This window comes from Grammomys surdaster, unplaced genomic scaffold (assembly GCF_004785775.1).
Source record: "Grammomys surdaster isolate TR1022 unplaced genomic scaffold, NIH_TR_1.0 126271, whole genome shotgun sequence".
NCBI classification, from domain to species: domain Eukaryota; kingdom Metazoa; phylum Chordata; class Mammalia; order Rodentia; family Muridae; genus Grammomys; species Grammomys surdaster.
In genome coordinates this window covers 2,192,339-2,215,696 of record NW_021621071.1, presented here as the reverse complement: position 1 = coordinate 2,215,696, position 23,358 = coordinate 2,192,339, and the positions used below count along the sequence as shown (strand labels likewise).

General features: G+C 38.8%; 1 protein-coding gene across 1 annotated transcript; it reads left to right on the top strand.

The window, feature by feature from the left end:
- Nucleotides 1-5,957: 5,957 nt before the first annotated feature.
- On the top strand, nt 5,958-19,875 carry Glipr1l1 (GLIPR1 like 1). The gene is made up of 5 exons (XM_028759038.1): nt 5,958-6,152; nt 7,342-7,584; nt 14,308-14,408; nt 19,668-19,753; nt 19,847-19,875. The coding sequence occupies exons 1-5, from the start codon at nt 5,958-5,960 to the stop codon at nt 19,873-19,875; spliced, it is 654 nt and encodes a 217-aa protein (XP_028614871.1).
- Nucleotides 19,876-23,358: the final 3,483 nt, after the last annotated feature.

The following is a 23,358-nucleotide window of genomic DNA, read 5'->3' as shown; positions in this document are numbered from 1 at the left end:
ATAAATAGTATTAATTATGTAATGGCATTTAAAAAAACTACTTGTTAAATCAAGTGACTCAATCAGTCCTCAAAATTTTACATGTTTTTATTCTGACCTGTGGAATGTTAAGCATACATATAAGGTTCTATCTTCAAAGGAAGGAATGCTATACCTGTTTTTCTGTCTAGGAGCTTGGAACTGGGTGAATGTGCTTCCAAGCCAAAGCCTGGTAACCTTTGCCCTATCTATATGGTAGAAAGTTTTCTGGCATTGGACCCTCCTCCAGACTCTTATTGTAAATTTGTTTTTCTCTGTCAACCTATACCACCCATCTTCATGGACTTTATAAAGAACTTCAGCACACCCAGGTCTAATCAGTATTTAGCTTACGTTGTAACTCGAGATTTATGTGTGCTTTGTTGTGAGTGGGGGGCTAATTTAATCATCACTGGAATCATTTTCACCAAATTGTGTTGAGTTTAAACAGGCCAAAAATTAAACACTCAGGGTCAGCTTCTGGAAGTTAGGACCAACATTGGCCGCTCAGTCAACCCTTCTTGCCTCTGGATGCTGGTCACTCTGATGAGGCTTGGCACCATGAAGGTCATGGAGACTCCCCCTCCCACACTTAAAGTTCATTCCCACTTTCTTTTCTTATACTACACTGGGAGTTGTTTCTATTTTTATTTTTGTTTATTTGTTGTTGTTTTTTTAAAAAACAGGATGGCAGTGGCAGCTTCAGTTAGATAAACTTTTATCAAAATTCTGATTTTTCCTGAGTTCCCATAACTTGAAACTGGAGGGAAAAAAATTTAATCTCTCTGAGTCAATGTTCATAGTGTGTAAGATAAATTGAATAACAATGCCTTCCTCATCCTGATGGAACGAGGTGACATTTTATAGATGGCAACCATCACAAGTATTCATGCCCAATATAATTAACCCCAATCCCCTTGAACCTTTTCGTTTTCATTCTTCCCACACTGCCCCAAATCCTTCTCCTCTAAAAATCCCTCACTTTCAGCCAGGAATCTTACTCTAATAGTAAATTTACTCTAATAGTAAATTTACCAAATCAAAATAAACATACTCTGAAAATAACATAAATTGTCAGATTTTCAAGTAATCCAAATAACTCTTCATATGGCCTTCATATGTGTCCTTTCAAAAAAAGAGGGGGAGGGGGGTTATGTTCTATGCCTAAGGTCCATTTTGGTCACATCGCAAAAGTTACATTGGTAGGGTGGGGTTGTAGTCCAGTGGTATGGCACTTGCCTAATGCACCCAAGGCCATTACTGCATTTGCCATGATGACTACCAACTGACAGGCTGTGACGATTTGAATAAGAACTATCTCCATAGGTTCATATATTTGAATGCTTGGTCCCCAGTTGGCGGGCTGTTTAGGAAGGACTAGAAGGTGTGGCCTTGTTGGAAGAAGTGTGCCCCTGGGGAAGGGGCTTTGAGAGGTCAAAAGCTCACATCGGGCCCAGTCTGATGTAAGATCTCAGAAACTGCTCCAGTGCCACGCCTGCTTGCCTGCTGCTATGCGACCTGCCAATATGGCCCTGAACATACCCTCTGAAACTGCAAGCAAGACTCAGTTAAATGTTTTCTTTTATAAGTTGCATTAGTCTCGGTGACTCTTCACTGTAATAGGACAATAACTAACACAGAAGCCAAAGCTAAGACGGAGACACTGAGCAAGCAGCCCCATGGCTTCTCAGTCATATTATCGGCCTCCAAACTTCCTGTCTTACTAACTATGATAGCCATTCCAAATAACTGTACGACATTCTAAATCACAAGACTCTATTTACAATGAATAAGATCAGCAAATATAAACTCCAGAATACCCTGCTTCTGCCATTCCAGTGTAATTACCTCTCTGCATTTCTAATGTCCTACCACAACCTCAAAGGATTCAGGTATTTAATGCCCTCCCTATAATATAAATTCTTACTAAATACTTATCTAGTCAATAGACAAATTGACACACCATAAATGTCCATAAGCACTTGGAATAAACCCATAGATTCGTTCCTCTGCATCTATGACAATCGCAATGCCAACCTACAAGTCTTTCTGGAAACAACTGGGTAAGCTGTTTGCAGCTCTAAGTAGCACTAAATAATCTTCAGTAAAACTGTAAGCTGATAAAAGTGATGAGTCCTCGTGCTGCTCGTTTTATATCGAGGGATATAGCAGAAAGCCTAGAAGGTAAGAGAAGTCGACCAGTTAGATATGAGTTAACTCAGAAGTTACAGAAGTTCTAGCATAAAAGACATTCATTCTGATGTAAACCAGAATGTTGAAAGGGAAATGCTGCTGGAAGGGCACACTGAAGTCTCCAGGATTAGGATTTGCCCCACCCCCACCACCACCATCCCCGCACTCTAATTAGAGACTCGAACGACTTGGACAGGACTTGCTTCAAAAGCTAAGATCATCCAACCTTGTGATTTTTGCACTGAGCAAGCTGAGACTCAGAAAACTGAAGTACCTGGAGTGCTCCAAAAGGAATCCACTATCCCCTTCTTCCAAGACTCAGGGCCACACTAGGGAGCAAGGCATGCTCACTTAACCTACCAGCGTTAGCTCCACACAACCCAAGCCGGAAATAGAGGGACTGGAAAGGGTACAAACCAAGGTGATTCCACCAAGAACTTCCTTCTGAGAGCTTCCCAAGGGCAAGCTCAGGAACAGTCCCCAGAAAACTCAACAGTCTAGACCAGACCAGCGTCTCCGGTTGCTAGGCAACTGGCGCTGGTTCACTAGGCCTCATCACTCTCTCCAACTTCCCCAGAAATAAAAAGAACTTCAACTCCACCTCTGGACCCAATCTGTGCTCCCATCCTTCCACTCCTCGGGCTGCCTCTACTTCTTTCACTTTGGACAAACACCCCTAAACTAGCAGACAAACTCACCCCAGTCCAAAGGCTCTTTTAAATTGCAGCCTCCCAGATCCAAGAGCACAGCTACGAGGTGTGAGAAACCCTGGCCCGGAGTGTAGGAGGGGACTCATGCACAGCAGGCATCTCCTGCACCAGGAGAGCACCAAAACCCGGCAAGGATCACAGTGGATCATTCATTTAGTGGAATTCTTTTGAACATTATTTCACAGAGCAACTACCATTATGTCTGGAGTCCGGTTTGATATTCGAGGAGAAAACAACATAAAAGTACCCTGTATCCCAGCCTATCGTCAATTTCCCCACCAAAATCGTTTGCAACATCTTTGTGCCTCAACTACCTGTTCATAATGAGACAAGGATAGCTTGAGATAGTTGTAAAATTCTACACCAATAACAATAGGTGGTATCTTCACCAATGATGTCAGGTCTGCAAATATTACGAGGCTTAAAATTGTAAAACTGTTGCTAACTGCAATACCTTTTGAAAATCAACTTTCTTCAAAACACGGATGTCTAAATAGGCACATTATAAACAGTTTTAGATTAAAAATTCAAATATATTTTGTAGCTATAAAAAACTGTGAAGTCAGGGTTGGAGATACAGCTGAGGTGGCTGGCATGGTTGAAGAGGGGGATTTGATATCCCTGACACTTCAAAAAGCTAATATGATGGTTAATCCCAGCACACAGGAGGTGGAGGCAGGAGGATTCGAAGTCTAAGATCATTCATTCTCAGCTGCATAGTGAGTTGAAGAATAACAGCCTAAGCTACATGAGACCTTGTCACAAAAGCTAAATAAATAAATAAATAAATAAATAAGCTATAAAACTTATTAGGATTTGTCTGCCTTGCTCCCCTTCTGCAATGCTGGGGTTATAGGTGAACATATCTATTGTGCCTGGAATTTTATGTGGGTGCTGGGGATTCAAACTCAGGTCCTCATGCTTATAGACTCTCACCCCCTGAGCCAACTTCAGCCGCTACAAAATTTTCATTTGAAGTTTGTGGTTTACTTTCAACATTTAGTTGCATATTCAGTCTTCCATGTATTCAGGATATGCTGAGCACACGCAATCTGCTATTATACCAAAAATTAGAACTAAGGTATATAAGCCTATATATCATTGCCTCTTAAGTCACAGACAGAATCAAAAAAGTTTAGTAGGCCCTACAAAAGACAAATAAACCATTTCCATGGTTAAGAAGGTTAAAGCACATGCAATATAATAATAGCATGCTTGTTTATTTAGTCAACAAACTTTTATTGGAGGCTTAAAGTGCCTGTTTTCGATTTAGAGAAAAATCAGTAAAGAAAGGAAAACCACCGTTGATGTGAAGGGCACAGGCTGGTGGGCAGGTGCTACAGAAAAGGACGTAATTTTTATTAGCAATTGATTCAATTAAGAAAAATAGGTGCCTTCAGGTAGGAACTACAGAAAGGTCAGGAAAGATTTAAGAGTGTATGCTGCAAGGTAGCAGTGAGCACAAAGAGGCTAAGCAAGGAGCAGCCTTGATAGATACCACTGAGGAACATCCTTGTCAACCTGATAGATACCGCTGAACCAAGAAAGTATACACAAATGGGGCCAGGGCGTCAGCCATAGTAGAATCATATAAGGGAGAGGTGTGGAGATATATACACAAGTACGTACATGTACCTATATGTCTGGCTGGATATGTAAGACCGTGCATATCTATATTTGTATTGGAGTATGGAGTGTAAAAAATTCAGTTTGCCTATGCCTTTGACACCAAAACAGTACACGTAGCAAGCCCCAGTCTGCAGATAATGAATCACCAACATGTCCCCCTTAACTCCGTAGCAATTCTGTTTGGATGCTTGTGTTTGTTATTGTTGACTGTGTTCATTTGTTTCCTTGTTTATTTTTGGTTTTCTAACTTAGTGTCTGCTAAGAAAAAAAAATGGTAACTAGTATCATCAAAATAAGTTTTTGATTGCTTCGGTTGTGCGGTAAATTGTCTAGGAAAGAACACTCGGTTAATGTAAACGTGATGGCTTTAATTAAACGGCACTATAAATAACCTAAATGTTAAATTGAACAACCTGAGTATTAAAGCTATTTACCTATAAATACGGAAAAATGTCATTAGATGCTACAGGAAACTTCTGGTTTATTGGTGAATAGCTGACAGATTTAAAGATTAAACAGGTGAAGTTGACTTACACTTTATTTTCAGTAAAGCGAGCAAGCACCATACTCTGCATAGTTCTAGTCTTTACACAAATGATCTGGAATCTGATAGTCATCATACAATGCATAGATCCTAAATTATCACAAAGAATGATTTTGACTAGAAGAAACTATTTGGCTCTAATTTTCCACATGCCTATAGCATTTTTATTTTTCTAGGTAGAAAATACTAGAAGCAAATTTCTAAATGTTTGACAATGGCATAGTTGAAGGCTACAGGATTGCCACAGAGTTCACCAAATGCCTATTCTATGTTCCCATTATCTGAAGAAAGAGACAAAATAATATGCAGTTTATTTTAAATGAATTTTTTTAAAGCTAAGCATGGATAATGGAGTCTTTGGAACTCATAAGCTATTTGCAATTTTCTCCCTGTAGCCTGACAGGGTCTCAACTCTTGCCTAGCCTGGAACTTGCTGTGAAGATCAGGCTGGCCTCAAACTCACACTTACAGAGATCCACCCACTCCTGCCTTTGTCCCCTGACCTCAGTGACTAAATCATCTGTGTCAATATATACAACAACTCAGTGTTTGGTTAGTGCAGGCCAGCCCGGTTGTCAGAACCCTGTAGTGTTTTCACAATCACTCTTTTCTGCAACCCAAGCACTCTCCACAGTGAGTCTGGTTTGACTCTTCAGAAAGCTAGTTGGAAGGCTCGAAATGTGCACCAGAGGGCGCCTCAGGCTTTCCTGAGAATTTAAGGCTTAGATGTCCAGAACTCGCCAAGCTTCTGTCTCCATAGCAACACTGACTGCCTTGTACACAGAATGCCAGTCTAATCAGAAGACAAAGCCAGGGTAGAGTGTAATTTCTGTTCTGGCATATTCACTAGGGGTATCCTCTCCATGGCCCTGAAGAAGAAACTTAATATTTTATGGACAGTAGCTCTATATTTGGTAGCCAGCAGACTGCCCAAAGTATTCGGAATGATTCCTCGGGTGCCAACTATCACGGATCCGAAATTTATAACTCCATTCCTTGATATCCACAACGAACTGCGACGCAAGGTCCAACCCCCAGCATCCGATATGAATCACCTGGTGAGAAAGAACGGAGGTGCTGTTCAGAACAATGAGTTTAAGCAGAGGAGGGAGATGAAACATGCTCTACCAGACCAGAATTCATTTTAATAATGTTAGTAAGTGCATTTTTTCGGAGGAAAAGAAAGAATCGCCCTTGAATCCTTTTATAACACTAAAGAGAAAGTTAACTGCTTTAACCTCACGGGCCATTGTGTATGGCATATGGGAATCATAGTTTATCTGGATAGGTAAGGTGCAGAGATTTCCCTGTTTTGGAAAACAGTACCATTTCAGGTCAATCTGTCATTCTTGAGAATGACTAGTTGGGGTAAGACATACTGGGTTATTTACAAATCATGCTCTAAATGTTTGTACAAAGCATCACAGATTATTGGTGAGGCCCAAAGCTCTCGTGGCATGACTGCTAGAGAGAGGGAACATTGTTCTAATTTTTTAACAATTGTGTTTGTACATCTCATATCACTGAGAAGCAATGAAAGTCTGTTATAGTCCTGAATTTGCTCCTGTGCTCTAAACGGCTGTCCTACTGATAGGCGTTAGTGATCTGTCGAAAATTTTACTACTTAGGGCCTAAAAGGCTTGGGAGAGACTTTAGAGAACAATTGTCACAATAAGTTGAAGGCCTGAATGTGACATTACTTTGAGGTAGGAAGCAGTTCCAAAGGTTGATACCACTGATTGGCATCCCTGAGACAAAAAGATGGCAAGAAGAAGTTGAGTTGAGGCCTTTGACATTGCAATGCTACAACTGTTCTGTTTTCTTACATTTCTGGAGGTACATCATTAGTCTTTAGGAAGGCGGGGTTGATGAGGTAGGCTTGTGGTGAGGATTGGGGAGGCAGGGTTGAGAAGGCAAGAGTTGGGGAGGCAGGGATGGCCAGGGCCCCTGGGCCTTGCCCTGGCCACTTCCTGTTCCAAGTTTTTTATTGCTTCGTGTTCACGACGAAGAAGCTCCTGATATTTGCCTCATGATAGGTGCAGAAACATGGTGCCAAGTATCCATGTCCTGAACCCTCTGAAATGGTGTTTAAAGTAACTTCTTCTTTAAGCTGTTTCGTTCAGTTGTTTTGTTGTAATAAGAAAGCAACTAAGACAACAAATACCAAAAAAAATTGCTTTTATGAAAGAGCTAAAATTAACTAAAATTTGTAAGCAAATATGTACTATTCAATTGATTTTTTTCCAGACTTGGGACAAATCGCTGGCAAAACTTGCCAAATCATGGACTAGAGAGTGCAAATTTTCCCATAATCCCTGTGTCTCAAAACGATATGGATGTCTTCAGGAATATGATTTTATTGGAGAAAATATATATATGGGTCCATTAGACACCCGACCCGAAGATGTTGTTACTGCTTGGTATAATGAAACTATAGATTATAATTATGAGAAAAATACCTGTAATAAAACATGTGGCCACTATACACAGGTATGTACTTGGCAGGCTATTAATTAGTTCTCTTGTTCACTTTAGTTACAAGACAATCTTTTTAGTATTTTATTTTACATCCATTAAAAAAAAAAAAGACCTCCATTTTACTGGGGATTCCACGTACTGAGTATAGTTTTTCCAATCTTTGACAATGTGACTCTGCTGACACTTTCTTTACATTACTTTCAAGAAATCTGCTGTGATTTCTTCTTCCTCCTTCTGGCTTTTCCCCACCCATGGTTGCTATTACATGTTGATCAACTCTCCATAAGGTAAGGTGCCTTGGTCTTCACACACTCCTTGTGCTATAGAATCTTGCGCTTACCACACTAAATCTATAGATTAAAATACATTTGGAAAACATGGGTGACTGTTTCTCACAATAGTTCTCTCTTTCTAGTTGCCTGCTACCAGCATTGGAAGTGAAGGGTTAATAGAACTTTTACCCCTAGCAGACTAGCAGTCAGAATAGAGCCAAGAGAGAGGGTCAGCTAGTTCTGGGGCTTTGTGTTCCAGGAACTTGGCTGACGACAAGGTGGATGATATGGTTGAATAAGATTGGGTTCTTGAGAGAAAGGGCCTGTACTTCCCCATGAACCCTGTCACACGCTGAATAATGGCCTGGGACTTTCCACTGGTACTTTCCAGCACCACCACCCCCCCCTCATTCCCCTTGGTTTGTGTTTTTTTCCTTTAAATACCCCACTCTCCTTGCACTGGGGGTCGAGATCCTCTGCCCCTGCATGAGTTACAAGTCTCGACCTCAGCGGGCTGATTTCCTGAAATATACTTCTTGCTGATTGCATCAAGAACGGTGTCTTGCGAGTCATTGGGTAGCCATGATCTCCCGAGACTGGAGGGAAGGTCTCCCCTCTCGGGGGTCTTTCAGAAGGATACTTGAATCATGCCAGTTTGATGTCTCTATTATGTTTATGGTATTTTTCTTTTTGTGATCAATTTGATAACTTTATTACCCTGTCTTTAACCCATAATTGTTTCTTCTACATGTTAATGTCCCACTAATTTGATTTAGTTTACTTTCTTTTCTTTTTGTAATTAAAATGTATTTGCATTATATTTCTCCATCCCTTTCTTCCCTCCAGCCCTTCTTTTATACCCCTGCTTGCTGGCTTCAAATTTATGACCTCCATTTCTTTCATTGTTGTGACATACGTGTAGACACAGAAGTGTTCTTAAAACATGAATACAACCTGCTCAGTCTGCATAATGTTACATATATGTATACGATTTCAGGGTTGACTACTTGGTATTAGAAAACAAATTTAGTTTCTTCCCTGGGGAAGACAATTTCTCCCAGTCCTAGCGTACCTTAGTTGCCTATAGATCTTTGTCTAGACTTGAAGTCCTGTAAGATTCCTCTACTTCCTTGTTAGCAAATCTATTGGTATCCTCTTTCTTCAGGTCTTGTTTAGGGATCTATGCTTATGGGACTTAATTGGTATGGCTTATACTCTCTCTTCCACTATGATCCCTGAGTCTTACATAGAGGAGCTGTATTATAAATCTATCAGTTGGGGGTTGGGCAACACAAAGTTACAGGCTCATGTAAATGAATGCTTGATCACTAATAATAGGTTTCTTCTTCTCCAGTATGAGGCAATTACAGGCCAGATCAGACCAGGTTAAAAGTAAATAAATGCAGGTATCGTTGGTACAACCCTTAGGGTGTGGAGGGGTTCACCAGTCTCAGAGAACTGGGCCAAAGAAGTCATCATGCAGACAGGAAGACAGAGAGAGGGATCAGGGAGAAACAGGAGGGCAGGGGAGAGAGAATTCAGAGAGTTCTTAGGGTGGGTGGGGGCCCTTTTGTTTGCAGCACACATTTTGTGCACCTGGTAGTGGCAGCTGATGACATAAGTAGCTGATAGGTCCCTGGGAGCAAGCCAGTGGGGAAGCTGTATAGTAACACCTAGGTGACTTTGGGGAGAAGGTTTAGGAAATGTATTTTTGTTGAAGGAGATATGTCACTGAGAGTGGTGGGCTTTGGGGTTTCAAAAGCCCCACACCAAGCCAACCTCACTCTTCACCTGCTAATTGGGGCTAAGGCTGTAGGTCTAAGGTGTTGTTACAGCACCGTACCCGCCAGCCTGCTGCCTTATTCTGTCATGTGATGATCAGAGACTCATCCTCTGAAACTATGAGCAGACCCTCAATTCAGTGCTTTGTTTTCTAAGTTGCTTTGGTTATGTTGCCTCTTCGCAGCAACCAAAAAGTAACTGAGATATCTAAATGTCTGATGTTTTGCCAGTCCCCTATTCACACATTCAGAAAGGCCAATTTTGTTTGTTTTTAAAGAGAGAAGCATAGAGCTGTACATTTCCTTCATAGGACGCCTTTTAAGTGCGCCCCATACACACATTTTGTGGTGCTGTGTTTCAATTTTTCATTTAGTTCCAGGAATTTTTTATTTCTTTTTTTTAATTTCTTCTTTGATCCATTCATCATTCATTAATGAATTATTCAATATCTGTGAGCTGGTGTACACGCTAGAAATTTGCTTGCTGTCAGCGCTAAGGTTTATTGCATTGTGATCAGATAGGATATATAGTTATTTCAGTCTTTCTGAATTTGTGACGATTTGTATCCCAGGATTTGTTTTCTGTTTTACAGAAGCTTCCATGTGTCATGTGTAGAGTAGGAAGTGTATTCCTCAATGTTTGGGTGGGACTTTCTGTAGATACCTGCTAATCACATTCAGAGACTCGTCTTCTGAAATTATGGGCAGACCCTCAATCCAATGCTTTGTTTTCTAAGTTGCTTTGGTCATGCTGCCTCTTCACAGCAACCAAAAAGTTACTTCAGTCTTTCTGAGTTTAACATTTAAATTGATGACATTTAAATCTAATGTTTGTTTAATTGTTTTGTCCAGATGACATAGCTACTGAAGAAAGTGGATTATTGAAATCATGTACTGTTGATGACTTGATGCTAATTTTTTCTTTAATTCCAGAGGTACATTTTTTTTTAATGAAATTGGATACCAGAGCTTGGTGAGCAAATATTTAAAATGGTATTGTTTTCTTGGCTAATTGATCCCTTAATTAGAATGAAGTGTTCCCTTTATCTCTTCTGATTAGTTATCCTATGAAATCTATTTTGTTGGACACTGGGATAGTGAAAACTGCTTGTCTCCTGGTTCCATAATTGGATTCCTTTTGTCTATCCTTTTACTCTACCATGTTGCCTAAGTTTAAAGCTTGGATATGTTACTTGTAAACAACTGATAGATTTGGTTTCTTGATCCATTCAGTCAGTCTTTGTGTTTTGACTGAAGAATTGAGGCCATTAATATGTAATGTTATTATTGAAAGGTATGAGCTAATTGTGGTTATTGAGTTAACTTTTAGTGATGTTATTTGTGTTCTCAGAGGTACTCTGTATTTCAGTAATATAGCTTTATTTGTTTCTCTCTAAAGGCTTTCAGCTATGCTCAACCCTCTCTTCAGCTCAAATATTGCCTCCTATGTTTTCTTTAGGTTTTATCTGTTGGTTATAACATTTTTTAAGGTTTTTTTATATCATGGAAAGTTTTTTTTTCTTTCAACTAGGGCAGATAGGTTTTTGTGGGTACATAAGTCTAGGTTGATAGTCATGGTCTTTTAAGACATGGAAATATAGTTCCAGGCTCTTTGGTATCTAGAACCAATCTCCAACACCCCACCCCCCAAATCAGGCTTTCCCCTTTCCTGGGTCCTCAAGTCACTCGAGAATTAGGCACATCTTCTCCCACTAAGGCCTGATCAGGCAGACCTCTGCTATATTTGTACCAGGGGTCTCAGATTGGCTCATGTGTGCTCCTGGTTGGTGGCTCAGTCTCTGAGAGCTCCCTGGGGTCTGGGTAAGTTGAGACTGCTGGTCTTCCTATTGGTTTGCCCTTCCTTCAGCTTCTTCAATCCTCCCCCTACTTCAACCATAGGGGTACCCAACTTCAGTTTAGTGGTTGGGTGTCAGCATCTCCATCTGTCTCAGTCAGCTGATGGAAGGGCCTCTCAGAAGACAGCCATGCCAGGTTCCCATCTCTATGCACATCATAGCATCAGTAATAGTGTTAGGCCTTGGTGCCCTTCCATGAGATGGAACCCAAGTTGGGCCACTCATTGGGCCAACTTTCCTTGAGTCTCTTCTCCATTTTTGTCCCCTCAGTTATTTTAGACAAGAACAGCTCTGGATCAGAAATTTTGACTGCATGTTAGGAATCCTGTCCCTCTGCTTAAGGCTCTGTCTATCTACTGGAGGTGGGCTCCTTGAGTTGGAGCCCACTTATGTTGGCTATTTTGGCTAAGGTCACCCCCACTGAGTCCTTAGAGTCTCTCAGATGCCCAGGATCTTGAAAACACTATTTCTTACACTTCTCCTTATTTTTGTCACTGCGTATAGATATATAACCATATAGATATATACATCTGTCCTAGTTTCTACATTTTATGAGAAGTAGAAATCCATTTTGACTAAGCCTTACTCTTAGACATGTTGCAGAGGCTGCTAAAGCAACAGGAAGAGCTACTTTTCTTGACCAAACTCACTCATCTGTGTAAATTAAATTCACATTTTTAGTGTCTTAAAATTATTTTGTTATTTTATGTCATTTATTTAATTATGTCTTTCCCAATTTCTCTCTGTATCAGCACAATGGAGCACAATGACTGGTATTTATCTGGTGCTCGGTAATTGTTCTGTTTATAATATAAGCCCGTGAGTATCTTGAATAGCGAGCATTTGTTTCCAGGTTTTCAGTACAGCAGGAAGGTTTTGTTTTGTTTTGTTTTGTTTTGTTTTGTTGTTTTGTTTTTGTGTCTTGATAGCTTTCAGAGCATCAGAGTCAATGCTGTTGGTAAAGAATATAGTTTGTCTCTAGCTGGGAAGACTGGGATCCAATGTCAGGTGTCCTGATAACAAGAAGAAAGGCCTATACCCAACTGTCTAAAGCTCAGTCTTTGTGTTTTCTCCTGTTGTAATGAAATGAGAGCACATTCTCAAATCTCTCTCTCATCTTAAAACTGTTATGTCAGACATGGATGACTATTCATGACTGGCACATACACTGAAATGGAATAACAACATGGAACCTGAACGTTTACATCTTCACCAAATCACTCTCTGATAAAAGGTATTACATAACTGGGAATAAATTCATCCTTCTTACAAGTACAACTATATAATGTTGTTTATTTATAAATGTTTGTTTGCTTAAAACAAAATGGGTCAAAAGTGTCTTGCATTGGCCATTTGCTTATTTCTTGTTGAAGTTGCATTTGATGTAAGTATCAATTTTAGATCTAGTCCATTTCATGAGAGGACTACACTTTGAAAGCTGTACACTGACATTATAAGCTTCATCATTCACAATCCTAAAATATCACAATTTAAATAAACTAATCAAAGCCAGGGATGTGGATTAATACTTAAGAGCACTTTGATATCCAAGCATGAGGACTTTAATTTGAATCCCCATAACCCATAAACTCTAGGCATGGCCATGCATGACTAACCCCATACATAACCCCAGCAAGAGCAGGCAATGAAGGAAGCATGGGAGACATAGGAAGAGCGCTTGAGTTCTCTGGCCATACAGATATTAGTAAACTGGGTCTGAAATATTTTTTATAGACATATAAACTTGCAGCTGTCCTATTTAGTAACTTTATAACATTAAAAAGCAAAGGGTCCTTTAATAATTAACCTCATTTTATTTTTATTAAATGAGAGACTAGCTCAGAAGCTCATCTGCTACTCTGAGCTGGATATGTGGTGAGAAGCAACATTCATCTCTTAGTCCGCAGCTCAGAGGGCCTGTTCCTGCTCTTTGAGGCAGCCAAAGAGCCATTCAAATATGCTCAGCCAAATGATGAGTCATGGCCATGCTTCTGCAGTGAGAAAACGTGATAAGTATCTCAATTTGTAAAACAATTTAATTCGTTTGGTTGACAGAATCGTAAAGTTTAAAGAATTTAAAAAGTTGAAAATGTTGACTCTGTCTGGTCAAATTTGTTTCTTAGGTTATTTCATTTCCAAGAGGGATAAGTAAGTCTCCTTCTCTTTGCATTTGGAGAATAGGGGGGGAAATTACATTCTACCACTGATGCAAGGGACTTGAGATATTCATTCAACACATCTTTAGCTCTTTCTTGTGGTTAATTTTTCATACAACACTTCTTCTTTTGAAATTAGATTTCCTTGGACCTCAAAAAATATTAAAAGTCATGCTTACCATTGACCATTTAAATAAATGCCACATACCTATCTTATGACTTGACAAAGGTATGAATATTTTAAAATCTGCAAACTTAAAGCAGCACCAGCACAATCAATTTAGCAACATGTTTTCCTAAGGACAAAGTAAATTATTGTCTTTAATCCAAGTCTGAGCTTGATGTTTCTTGTAATATGACCATGGAGAGAATTAAAATGTGTTCTAGCTTATCTAGAAGAACTTGTGATTTTTTTTAACAATGTATGATATTATGATTCACTTATTAGGTTATCCTTTCAGTTTATGATAATTATTTCTTAAGAAAAACCATTCCGTCATTATGAAAGCAGCCTTAACAAAATATAACTTCATGTGTTAAATGTTAGAAAAAATGCAGTAAACATATATACATGTATATATGTAGCATAATTAAGATTATACATATTCTCATAACTTACTGTTTATATGGATTGTTTAATATGTTGCTTTTTCAATTCCTTTTCTTATAGGTAGTTTGGGCCAACACATTTAAAATTGGTTGTGCAGTTTCAAATTGTCCTAATCTCATGAAACAAACAGCTGGGTTATTTGCATGTAATTATGCACCAGCGTAAGTTAATTTCCTTTTCCTTATATGTTCTAAGTTGAAATAATTGCTGTTAACAAATGTTTACAAAGCTAGATGTGGTAGAGCACACCTTTAATTCCAGCATTCAGGAGGCAGAGATATTGGAACTCTGTGAGTTCTGGGCCAGTCATGTCTAGTTAATCCACTCCAGGACAGCAGATGCTATATAGAAGGACCCTGCCTCAAAACAAAACAACAACCACCACCACCCAGATGTTTACAAAAGCAGAATCTTATGTTAGACTCAAAAGTATCTTTCATGTCCTCTCCCTCTGCAACATTAATTTTAAAAGGGAAAATGGGATGGACCTAGAGAATGGGACGTAACGGAGAAGCCTCTCTTCTCTTGAACTATTTCAACATGAGGATAGAAATGATGGAAACTGTTTCTTAAGTTTGAAAAGTGGGGCTGGAAGATGGCTTGGTCAGTAAAATGTTTGTCTTAAAAGCATTAGGGCCTGAGTTCTATCCCCAGCACCCATGTAAGAGCCCAAGCACAGTGGGCGTGCCTATAAGACCAGCACTGCTAGCACTGAATAGGCAGAGTCGGGAAAATCTCTGCTGCTTGTGAGCTTAGCTGGTCAAGCCTGTCAGAGCCACAGGATCAGTGAGAGACTCTCTCAAAAAAATATGCTCGAAAGTGAGGGAGAAAGACACCTAACATTGATTTTTACACACGTGCGTGAATGTGCACACATGAACACAGAGGTAAAGGTAATATAAAATAAACTGTCATAAGATTACCTAAATGTAAAACATAGAAAGGTTAGCAAATGCAGCTCTAATGAACATTTAGATTAAGAAAATGAAAATTTTTTCAAAGAATGATTTTTGAGGAAAGAATGCCGTTTTTAAATGCCCTATGGGTGAGTTCATACTTAAAGGAAAACATAAACACAATTAGGTTTAAAATTAAAGTTTTAGGGGCTGGAGAGATATCTCAGCTGCTAAGAGTACTAGCTGCTATTCCAAAGGTCCTGAGTTCAATTCCCAACCATCACAATGGTGGCTCACAACCACCTTTAATGGGATCTGGTGCCCTCTTCTGGAGTGTCTGAAGATAGAAACAGTGTACTCAGACACATGAGATAAATAAATTTGTTGTTTTTTTTTTTTAAAAGAATAAGAATAAAATTTTAGCCCCAAAATCCCAATCTCTAACCCTAATATCTATTAATATATAAAAGGAATATTAAGGCAGGTAATAAAATTAGTCCTCAACAAATAAAAAATTTAAAGATAAATATTTGTCAATAAAAACACAAAGAATAAATGCATAGAACAGACAATAAGACGGCCAGATACAGTATGGGGAAATGGATATGTGTGTATCTATTACTGTGCTTTCTTCAGCCTTTCATAGAGTGGCTAAATAAAGCAAGAGTGACAAGCATTGCCCTAAAGGCTCAAGCAGAATAGTCTCTCGGAATAGCAAAGAGATTGTGTAACTGCTGTTAGGCCACATCACGTTTCTTTTAAGAAGATTAATTGTTGATGATCACTAGGGGGCAACATAACTTCCTTAAAAGTCAGGCTTTGGGAAAAAAGGAAAGGTTAAAGAGATGTTAGCATTCTGTCTAAGCTCTGCCCCACAGTTACCTGGCAATAGCCAGGTGTGCCTGATTCACTATAAAGGGGGCTGTTTGCCCCACTCCTCACTCTCCTGATCTCTTGCCTTCTTGCTCCTGCTCTGTCCTCTCACCCCTTCTCCCTCTCTCCCCATTTCCCGTTACCCTCTCCCCCCATTTTCCTTCCCCCCCTTCCCATTCCCCTCTCCTCTCTCTCCATGTGCTCATGGCCGTCCTCCTCTCTCTCTCTCTCTCTCTCTCTCTCTCTCTCTCTCTCTCTCTCTCTCTCTCTCTCTCTCTCTGCTTTTCTGTGCCCTGAATAAACTCTGTTCTATACTATGTTGTCCTGTGGCTGGTCCCTCAGGGGGAAGGGATGCCTCAGCATGGGCCTGCGGAGTCACCCCCTTCCCCCACACCTGACTACACCTCCACCAAACATATTCCTTCTCTCCTTGTCTTTTTATAAAACATAACAAGAGAGATGTGGGAGATAAAGGCAGAGGGAAGAAAGGAAAAGAAGAGGATGGGAAAGGAAAAGAAAAGAAAAGAAAAGAAAAGAAAAGAAAAGAAAAGAAAAGAAAATGAAGGGGAAACACAAAAGAGCAAGAGAGGCAACGATGGGTCCGGCTTCAGATTTGAATCCAATCTTCCAGCGACCTGACTGACAGGGCAGACTATTCATCAAGGTAGCAGAACGCATAGACTTGGATCGTTCACTTAACTAAGATGTGGTCTGGCTCATAAAACAGGTTTTAATACATTTAGGCACATTAAAATAATATAGGTTATAGTCTAGCCTCAGTGTAATAAGTCAATAATACTATTGATACTATTAATGAAAAAAATTAAAAATTTTTTTCATTTAAAATTTATTTATTTTATTTAATTCTTAACATTTTAAAAAATTAGAATATAGGGTGACTGTACAAACTTGTAATCCCAACACTGAGGAGGCAGAGGCAGGTGGATCTCTGTGAGTTAAAGGATGGTTCAGTTTATGTAAAGAATTTTGGGCCAGCTGCAGATACATGATGAAACGTTGTTTCAAAATAAGTAAACAAACAAACCAAATAATGATAATGGGAAAATAAAGAATATACATTATTTCCTCCTTTCCTTCCTCCAACATGTCCCACCTGACCTACTCTCTCTCAGATTCATAGCTTTTGTTTTAAATTGTTACTTTACACACACACACACACACACACACACACATACACACACACACTCACAAGTCAATAGTAGTACGGTCATTGGTGCCTTCAACACTTACGCACTTACCGGTGAGTTGAGAATCAGAGAAGGTATCACGTGGAAACTAGAAGTTTGAACCGAACGGGGGCAGGGGTGGGGAATCAAAACAACAACAACAACAACAACAACAACAACAACAAAATAAACCAATGTTTGAAATTTGATTAAAGTGGGAGGAAAAATAACAGCAATGAAGGCCACAATGGACAGGAGAACGCCTTCCGGTTAAGGACCTCAACCCACTGGGAGGAGTCTCTGCAAACCCCACCTCTAGCAGAGGGGTGATCCAGGGAGGCAAGAAGGAAATCCAGTTCAACATAACACAGTAGCCAGTGCTGGTTCAAATGTCAAGAATTCGATGCTGGGTCATTTATTTTAGCAATTTGTAAGCACAGTGCAATTTGGAGATAGGTTTCCTCATGGTAAATTAACTCAATCCTGTGAATACAGCAAAGCTTAAGACATGATGCCATCAAAACTCTTACGAAGCACCAGTGGCATCTTCTATAAAGATAGAATCTATAGATTACCTGGAAAGGCAGGATAGAGGTAAGCAAAGCTCCTGATAAGGGTCTAGGGGAGGCTAGTGCTATAGATTGTCTGAGATAAACTAAGAGTCTGGGGAAACCTAGCCTGGTTTTCCAGATAGCACAGAGGTCACAAGTGTTAACCATCTCAATTCCCAGACTTCTGCGTGGACTGGTTGTACATGCCCCCCTTAAAGAGGCAGTACTCTGTGTTTAACTTCCTGCTTTCCTTAATGCTTATCTGTGAGCTCAAGAATCGCTCTGCCTCCTGTAACCCATCTAAGAGACTTGGAAGAGGAACACATTAAGCCCAAAGTAAACAGAATTAGTTAAATAAATAAAATAACAAAAAAGAAAGAAAAATCAGCAAGAGGCCAAAGATTTCTCAAACTGCTCTCCGCGGAAGAAAAAAGAGAGACATCAACAATGTTCGGAAATTAGCACTATATGTTTTACATAGAACATAATGAAAATAATACAATCGCGTCCACAAGTGTAGTGGCTTGGGTTAAACAGCAAAGTTCCTTAAAAGATACAAATTACACAGGAAAAGCAAAAGGAAAGTTGTAGAACACCATACCTTACAAGGACAGACATAAACAATTCTAAATAAAATTTATCAATTGAATACAATATAAAAGCATAATTATCTGGGAAGAAGTTTCCCAGTATGAAAGGCTGATTTCAACATTCTGAAATACTGAATTAATTCACTCCATTGGTCACCATGAAATGAGAATCGCATAACCATTTCAATAGATTCAGAGAAAAATATTCACCCTTGGTGGTTAGAAATAAGTTTGTTCTCAGCCCTAAACAGGATGTCTCCATCAAATCTCTCCCATCGGGGATCGAGGAAGCCCCAGAAAGAGAAGGCAGAAAGAGTCTCCAAGCCAGAGGAGCTGAAGGACGCCACGGTTTCGAGGCCTTCTAAACCAAGATGAACAAAGTCAACGCTCATGAGAACTTACAGAGACTGAGGAAGCATGGTCAATTCGGGCGCGGGTCGGCAACACTTAGGGTCCTAGAAATGAAAGAAATGGACACACATACCCATCCCTTACCCAGGACAAGTGGGTCTGTTTCATGCAATTTTTTTTTTTTTTGGTTGGGCTCTTTTGTTTGTTTTGTCCTATTCTGGTGTGTTTTGTTTTGTTTTACTATATTTAATTTTATTATTATCCCTTAGAATTCTGTTTGCTGTCTATTGAGAGATGGAAATGCCAAACAGACAGAGCAAGTTCTCCTCCCTTAGGCCACGTGTGTGTGCGCGCGCATGTGTGCGTATGTGTGTGTGTGCACATGTGAGTGTGTGTGTGTGTGTGTAAAGTAACAATTTAAAACAAAAGCTATGAATCTGAGAGAGAGAGAGAGTAGGTCAGGTGGGACATGTTGGAGGAAGGAAAGGAGGAAATAATGTATATTCTTTATTTTCCCATTATCATTATTTGGTTTCTTTATTTGTTTATTTATTTATTTTGAAACAAGGTCTCATCATGTATCTGCAGCTGGCCCAAAACTCTTTACATAAACCGAACCATCCTTTAACTCACAGAGATCCACCTGCCTCTGCCTCCTCAGTGTTGGGGTTACAACTTTGTACAGTCACCCTATATTCTAATTTTTTAAAATGTTAAGAATTAAGTAAAATAAATAAATAAATTTTAAATGAAAAAATTAAAATAAAAGAATTAAATGATATAATTTAAAATGTTTAAAAAGACAAGTTTTAATGGTTTCTTAGTATATAGGAGATGAGTCTTGTATTCAACAGCAGGCATTGTTGTTTTCTGTATTACATTGATGACTTAGTGAAAGAAAGAAAGGCTTGCGTAGACGTCGATAAATTTAACATAGCAGCATTAGTTGATAAGAGTCTCCTGTTTTGGCAGAGGAAATATTAAAGGCTTCAGACCTTACAAGAGAGGCGACCCCTGCTCCCATTGTGGGGGAAAAGAATGCATGAATAATCTCTGCTGTAAGTAAAAAAGAAAAAAATAATATTAGACATCAATGGTTCCATAATTCTGTTATAGTTTTAAATGTGGTCCTGCATGTTCTTAATTTCTAGATGACTTCGCTGCTTCTATTAGAACATAAAGCATTTACCATGAATTATACTACATAGGTTTAGTTCAGATAATTCCTTTCCTTCCCCGATAGTTTCCCCTTCAAGTAAGGACACAAAAATTAAACACAACTGTGATCTAGTTTGCTGTTGTGCTCACATTAGCTGTTGATTGGGATGTTTATTTGCATAGGCTTCTAACCTCAAAACTGAGGAGAAAGTTTAGATGTGGGAACGATGAATTTGGGGTAAGTACCACTACAGCAATGAAGATCACGGTTAAAAGTCCACATAGAAGAATTGAATTTTCTTCACAGACTCAAGCTAGGCATGGCAGAGTGTCAAAAATAAAATTTTTGTTGTTGCTGCAGGTGGTTTTTTGGTTTTTTTTTTGTAGTTCTACTTATTTTAGATATTTATGCCTCAAACACAAGAGGCATTCTGACAATATGTGTTGGCATGACCCTTGTGATAGGCAGCATTATAAAGCTTTTAAATCCAGTAAGGTTTGAAAGATTAGTTTTCTTAAGTTCAAGAGTCTTTTCTAAATTGATTAGCTTATTTTAAAAAGCCAAAAAAATCAATATTTTTCATTTTATGTAGCTTTTCTTTCTTTCATTAAAATCCCATAATTTTTACATGACAGTACATATAAAAAGTATTTTAGTTATTTTCTTAAATTAAATTGAGCTTTTGACCGTTGTGATTTATTGATAGATCACTGAGCTTCTGATCATTTCCTTTTATTGGTAGATCATTGAGCTTTTGATCATTGTTTTATTGACAGATCTTTGAGCATCTATCATTGTGTTTTATTGACAGATACCCAGACTGGGGAAGCACCTCAGCAGAAAGCAGCATGCCATCTACTTGTCCTTGGTTTTACTCTTCAGAGACTACTTTAACTATTATTTCTATTCAGAAGAAAAATTTTAAATGCTAAAATAAAAGACTGTTTTCCTGAGTAGATGGAACTCGGTGTCTGTTTATCTCTCTATTACAATTTTCTACATTCTTGTCTGAAATCTAAATTCGGTGTCTATTTTTCAGTTCAAAAAAGGATATATCATTGGGAACAAACAGTTTTAAAACGTATTCTAAATACCACCATCTCATCTTCAGACTCTGTTTAATCATAGAGAAAAGATAAAGTCAAGGTCCCAGGCCCTAGGGGAGCTGGAGATTTTCCAATACCTGAACAGCTTCTATTAGAAGCAAACAGTGTGAGTCCAGACAACTCAGAAGCAGATTGTAAGCGGACAGTTGCCTGTGTCCGGAAATTTTAAGGACAACTTCTCCATCTTCCTGGCAAAGTCAAATTAAGCTCATGTTCCCAGGCTCAGGAACTCACTCCCAACCTGATTGGTGAAAACTCCCTTACTCAACCCCTTATGCCAAGGTATGATTAAACAATGCTTCAGCCTCACCCTGCTCCCCCTCTCCTCTCTTTATGATCTCATCCTCCATTTATGCTGTACAATTTCTCTTCAGCTCCCGAGTCTGCTCTGTGGCCCTAATCGATCCATAGCAGCTTGGTTACAGTACATTTTTGTCATCTGCATTGACCTGGTGTTTTGAATTTACACTGGATTTAAGAGGTCCCTCATGACACTGGATAATGTATGTGCTATATATGATATATATGTAACATATATACTGTATATAATATATTTAGTATATTATATGTAAAATATATAAGTATATTTAATAAATAATATTTAGTATATAAGTTAGGAAGCAGTGGAATAAAGTCAAGCTCACGTTTTTGTTTCTAAGGTTGCTTGTTGATAAAGCATATGTATGCATATATATTATATATATGTATATATACACATTATATACATATATTATATGTATATATATAATTTGTCCTCTGACCTTACATGTGTGCCTGTGCCATGGCACAGGTACTAAAACACAGACAGGAAAACAGTAACACAATCATCACCATCATATCATCATCATACCATAACAAACCTGACCATATACCTCCCATATGATCAATAAGTATGTTCTTTTGTACTACCTGCAAGAGTTGAAAATAATTTCTGTACAAAAACCTTCAAACATGTGTTTACAGTAACCCTCTTTGTAACTGCCCAAACTTGAAAGCAACCAATATTGCCATCCCTTCAATGGATAAAGCAATGATTTTTTTTTTTTTTACGTAGAGAAAATGGGCTTTTACTGTGTTCAAAAGTAATGATCTATCAAACAATAAGACATGGAAGAAATTTAGATGTGACAGTGGTCAATGTGGACAGGTTACATGTTGCATGTTGTACAGTACACAAACGCACTGTACAACATCTTTGAAAAGGCAAACTAAAGAGAGAAGAGAGTGTGCCAAGGTGTTGGAGAGAAGGACATATAGATGGCACAGAGGAGTTTCTGAAAGTCCCCTGTGAAACACGAAAATTATTCGTTTCAATGGTGTGTAATATGTAATGATGAATCATTATACATATGTCCAAATTGACAGAATGTACTTCACCCAAAATGAGCCTTAGTGTGAGCTGTGAAATCTGGACAGTAACGTGCCACGGTACGCTCATCGATTATAACAAAAACTAGAGGGTTGTTTTTGTTTCGGCTCTTAGTTTTGTTTTTCTGTAGTACGCGGGATTATTAATGGACATGTGGCTAGGGAGGGCTTTTTCATTTTGTTTCTTTGAAATAGTCTTACTACGTAGCCTGAGATAGTCTGAACTTGTTGTGTAGCCCAGGCTGGTTTACAACTCATAAATTTCCTGCCTCAGACTCCTGAGTCCCGGCCTTAGAGGAAAATAGCACCATGCTTAGCTCCATCAAAGGATGCCGACAGTGGAGAAAGCTTCCTGTTTTCCGAGGAGAGAGAACACATGAGGCACATCTGTACTCAATCTACAGATTTCCTCCTGAAGAGCCCATCTTTTGTTTAAAAAACAAACAAACAAAAACAAACAAACACTAAATAAAATGAAAAGTTACCTTCAGGATTTAATGGCAAAAGTGCTTTAGACAAATTACTTGATCTCCCCCAGAAATGATTTTCTGTTTGAGGAGATAAAAATGATAAGTGTTTTATAATGCTCTTATCAAAGTGAAATCAAATTTTTCCAACTACTTAAAAGAGTGATAGAAAAAAATTTGGTGAAAAATTAGGTGAGATAAATTTGAAATAATGTTCACAACGGCATTGTAATTCACTGTTTAATAGATTATTTGTAGCCGTGGACAGGACTCATTTCTACTTTTCTCAGCTTTTATAACATCATGGACTTTATGGGAAGTATTATAGAACTATTTATCAACGTAATTGGGATCTCGACTGATGGAATAAGTTACCAGGACACGGGGACTTTCCTACATAATTGGTCAGAGGATGTGACCATTGTTGGGCTCAGGATAGACGCCGGAAAAACTTATTTTAGAGATAGAAGCTTAAAAATGAAAGCTTTATTTTCTGAGCACTCAGGGAGGTGGCCAGTTCGGGATCTGAAGCACATCCCCGTAAGGGAGATTGTACAACATTT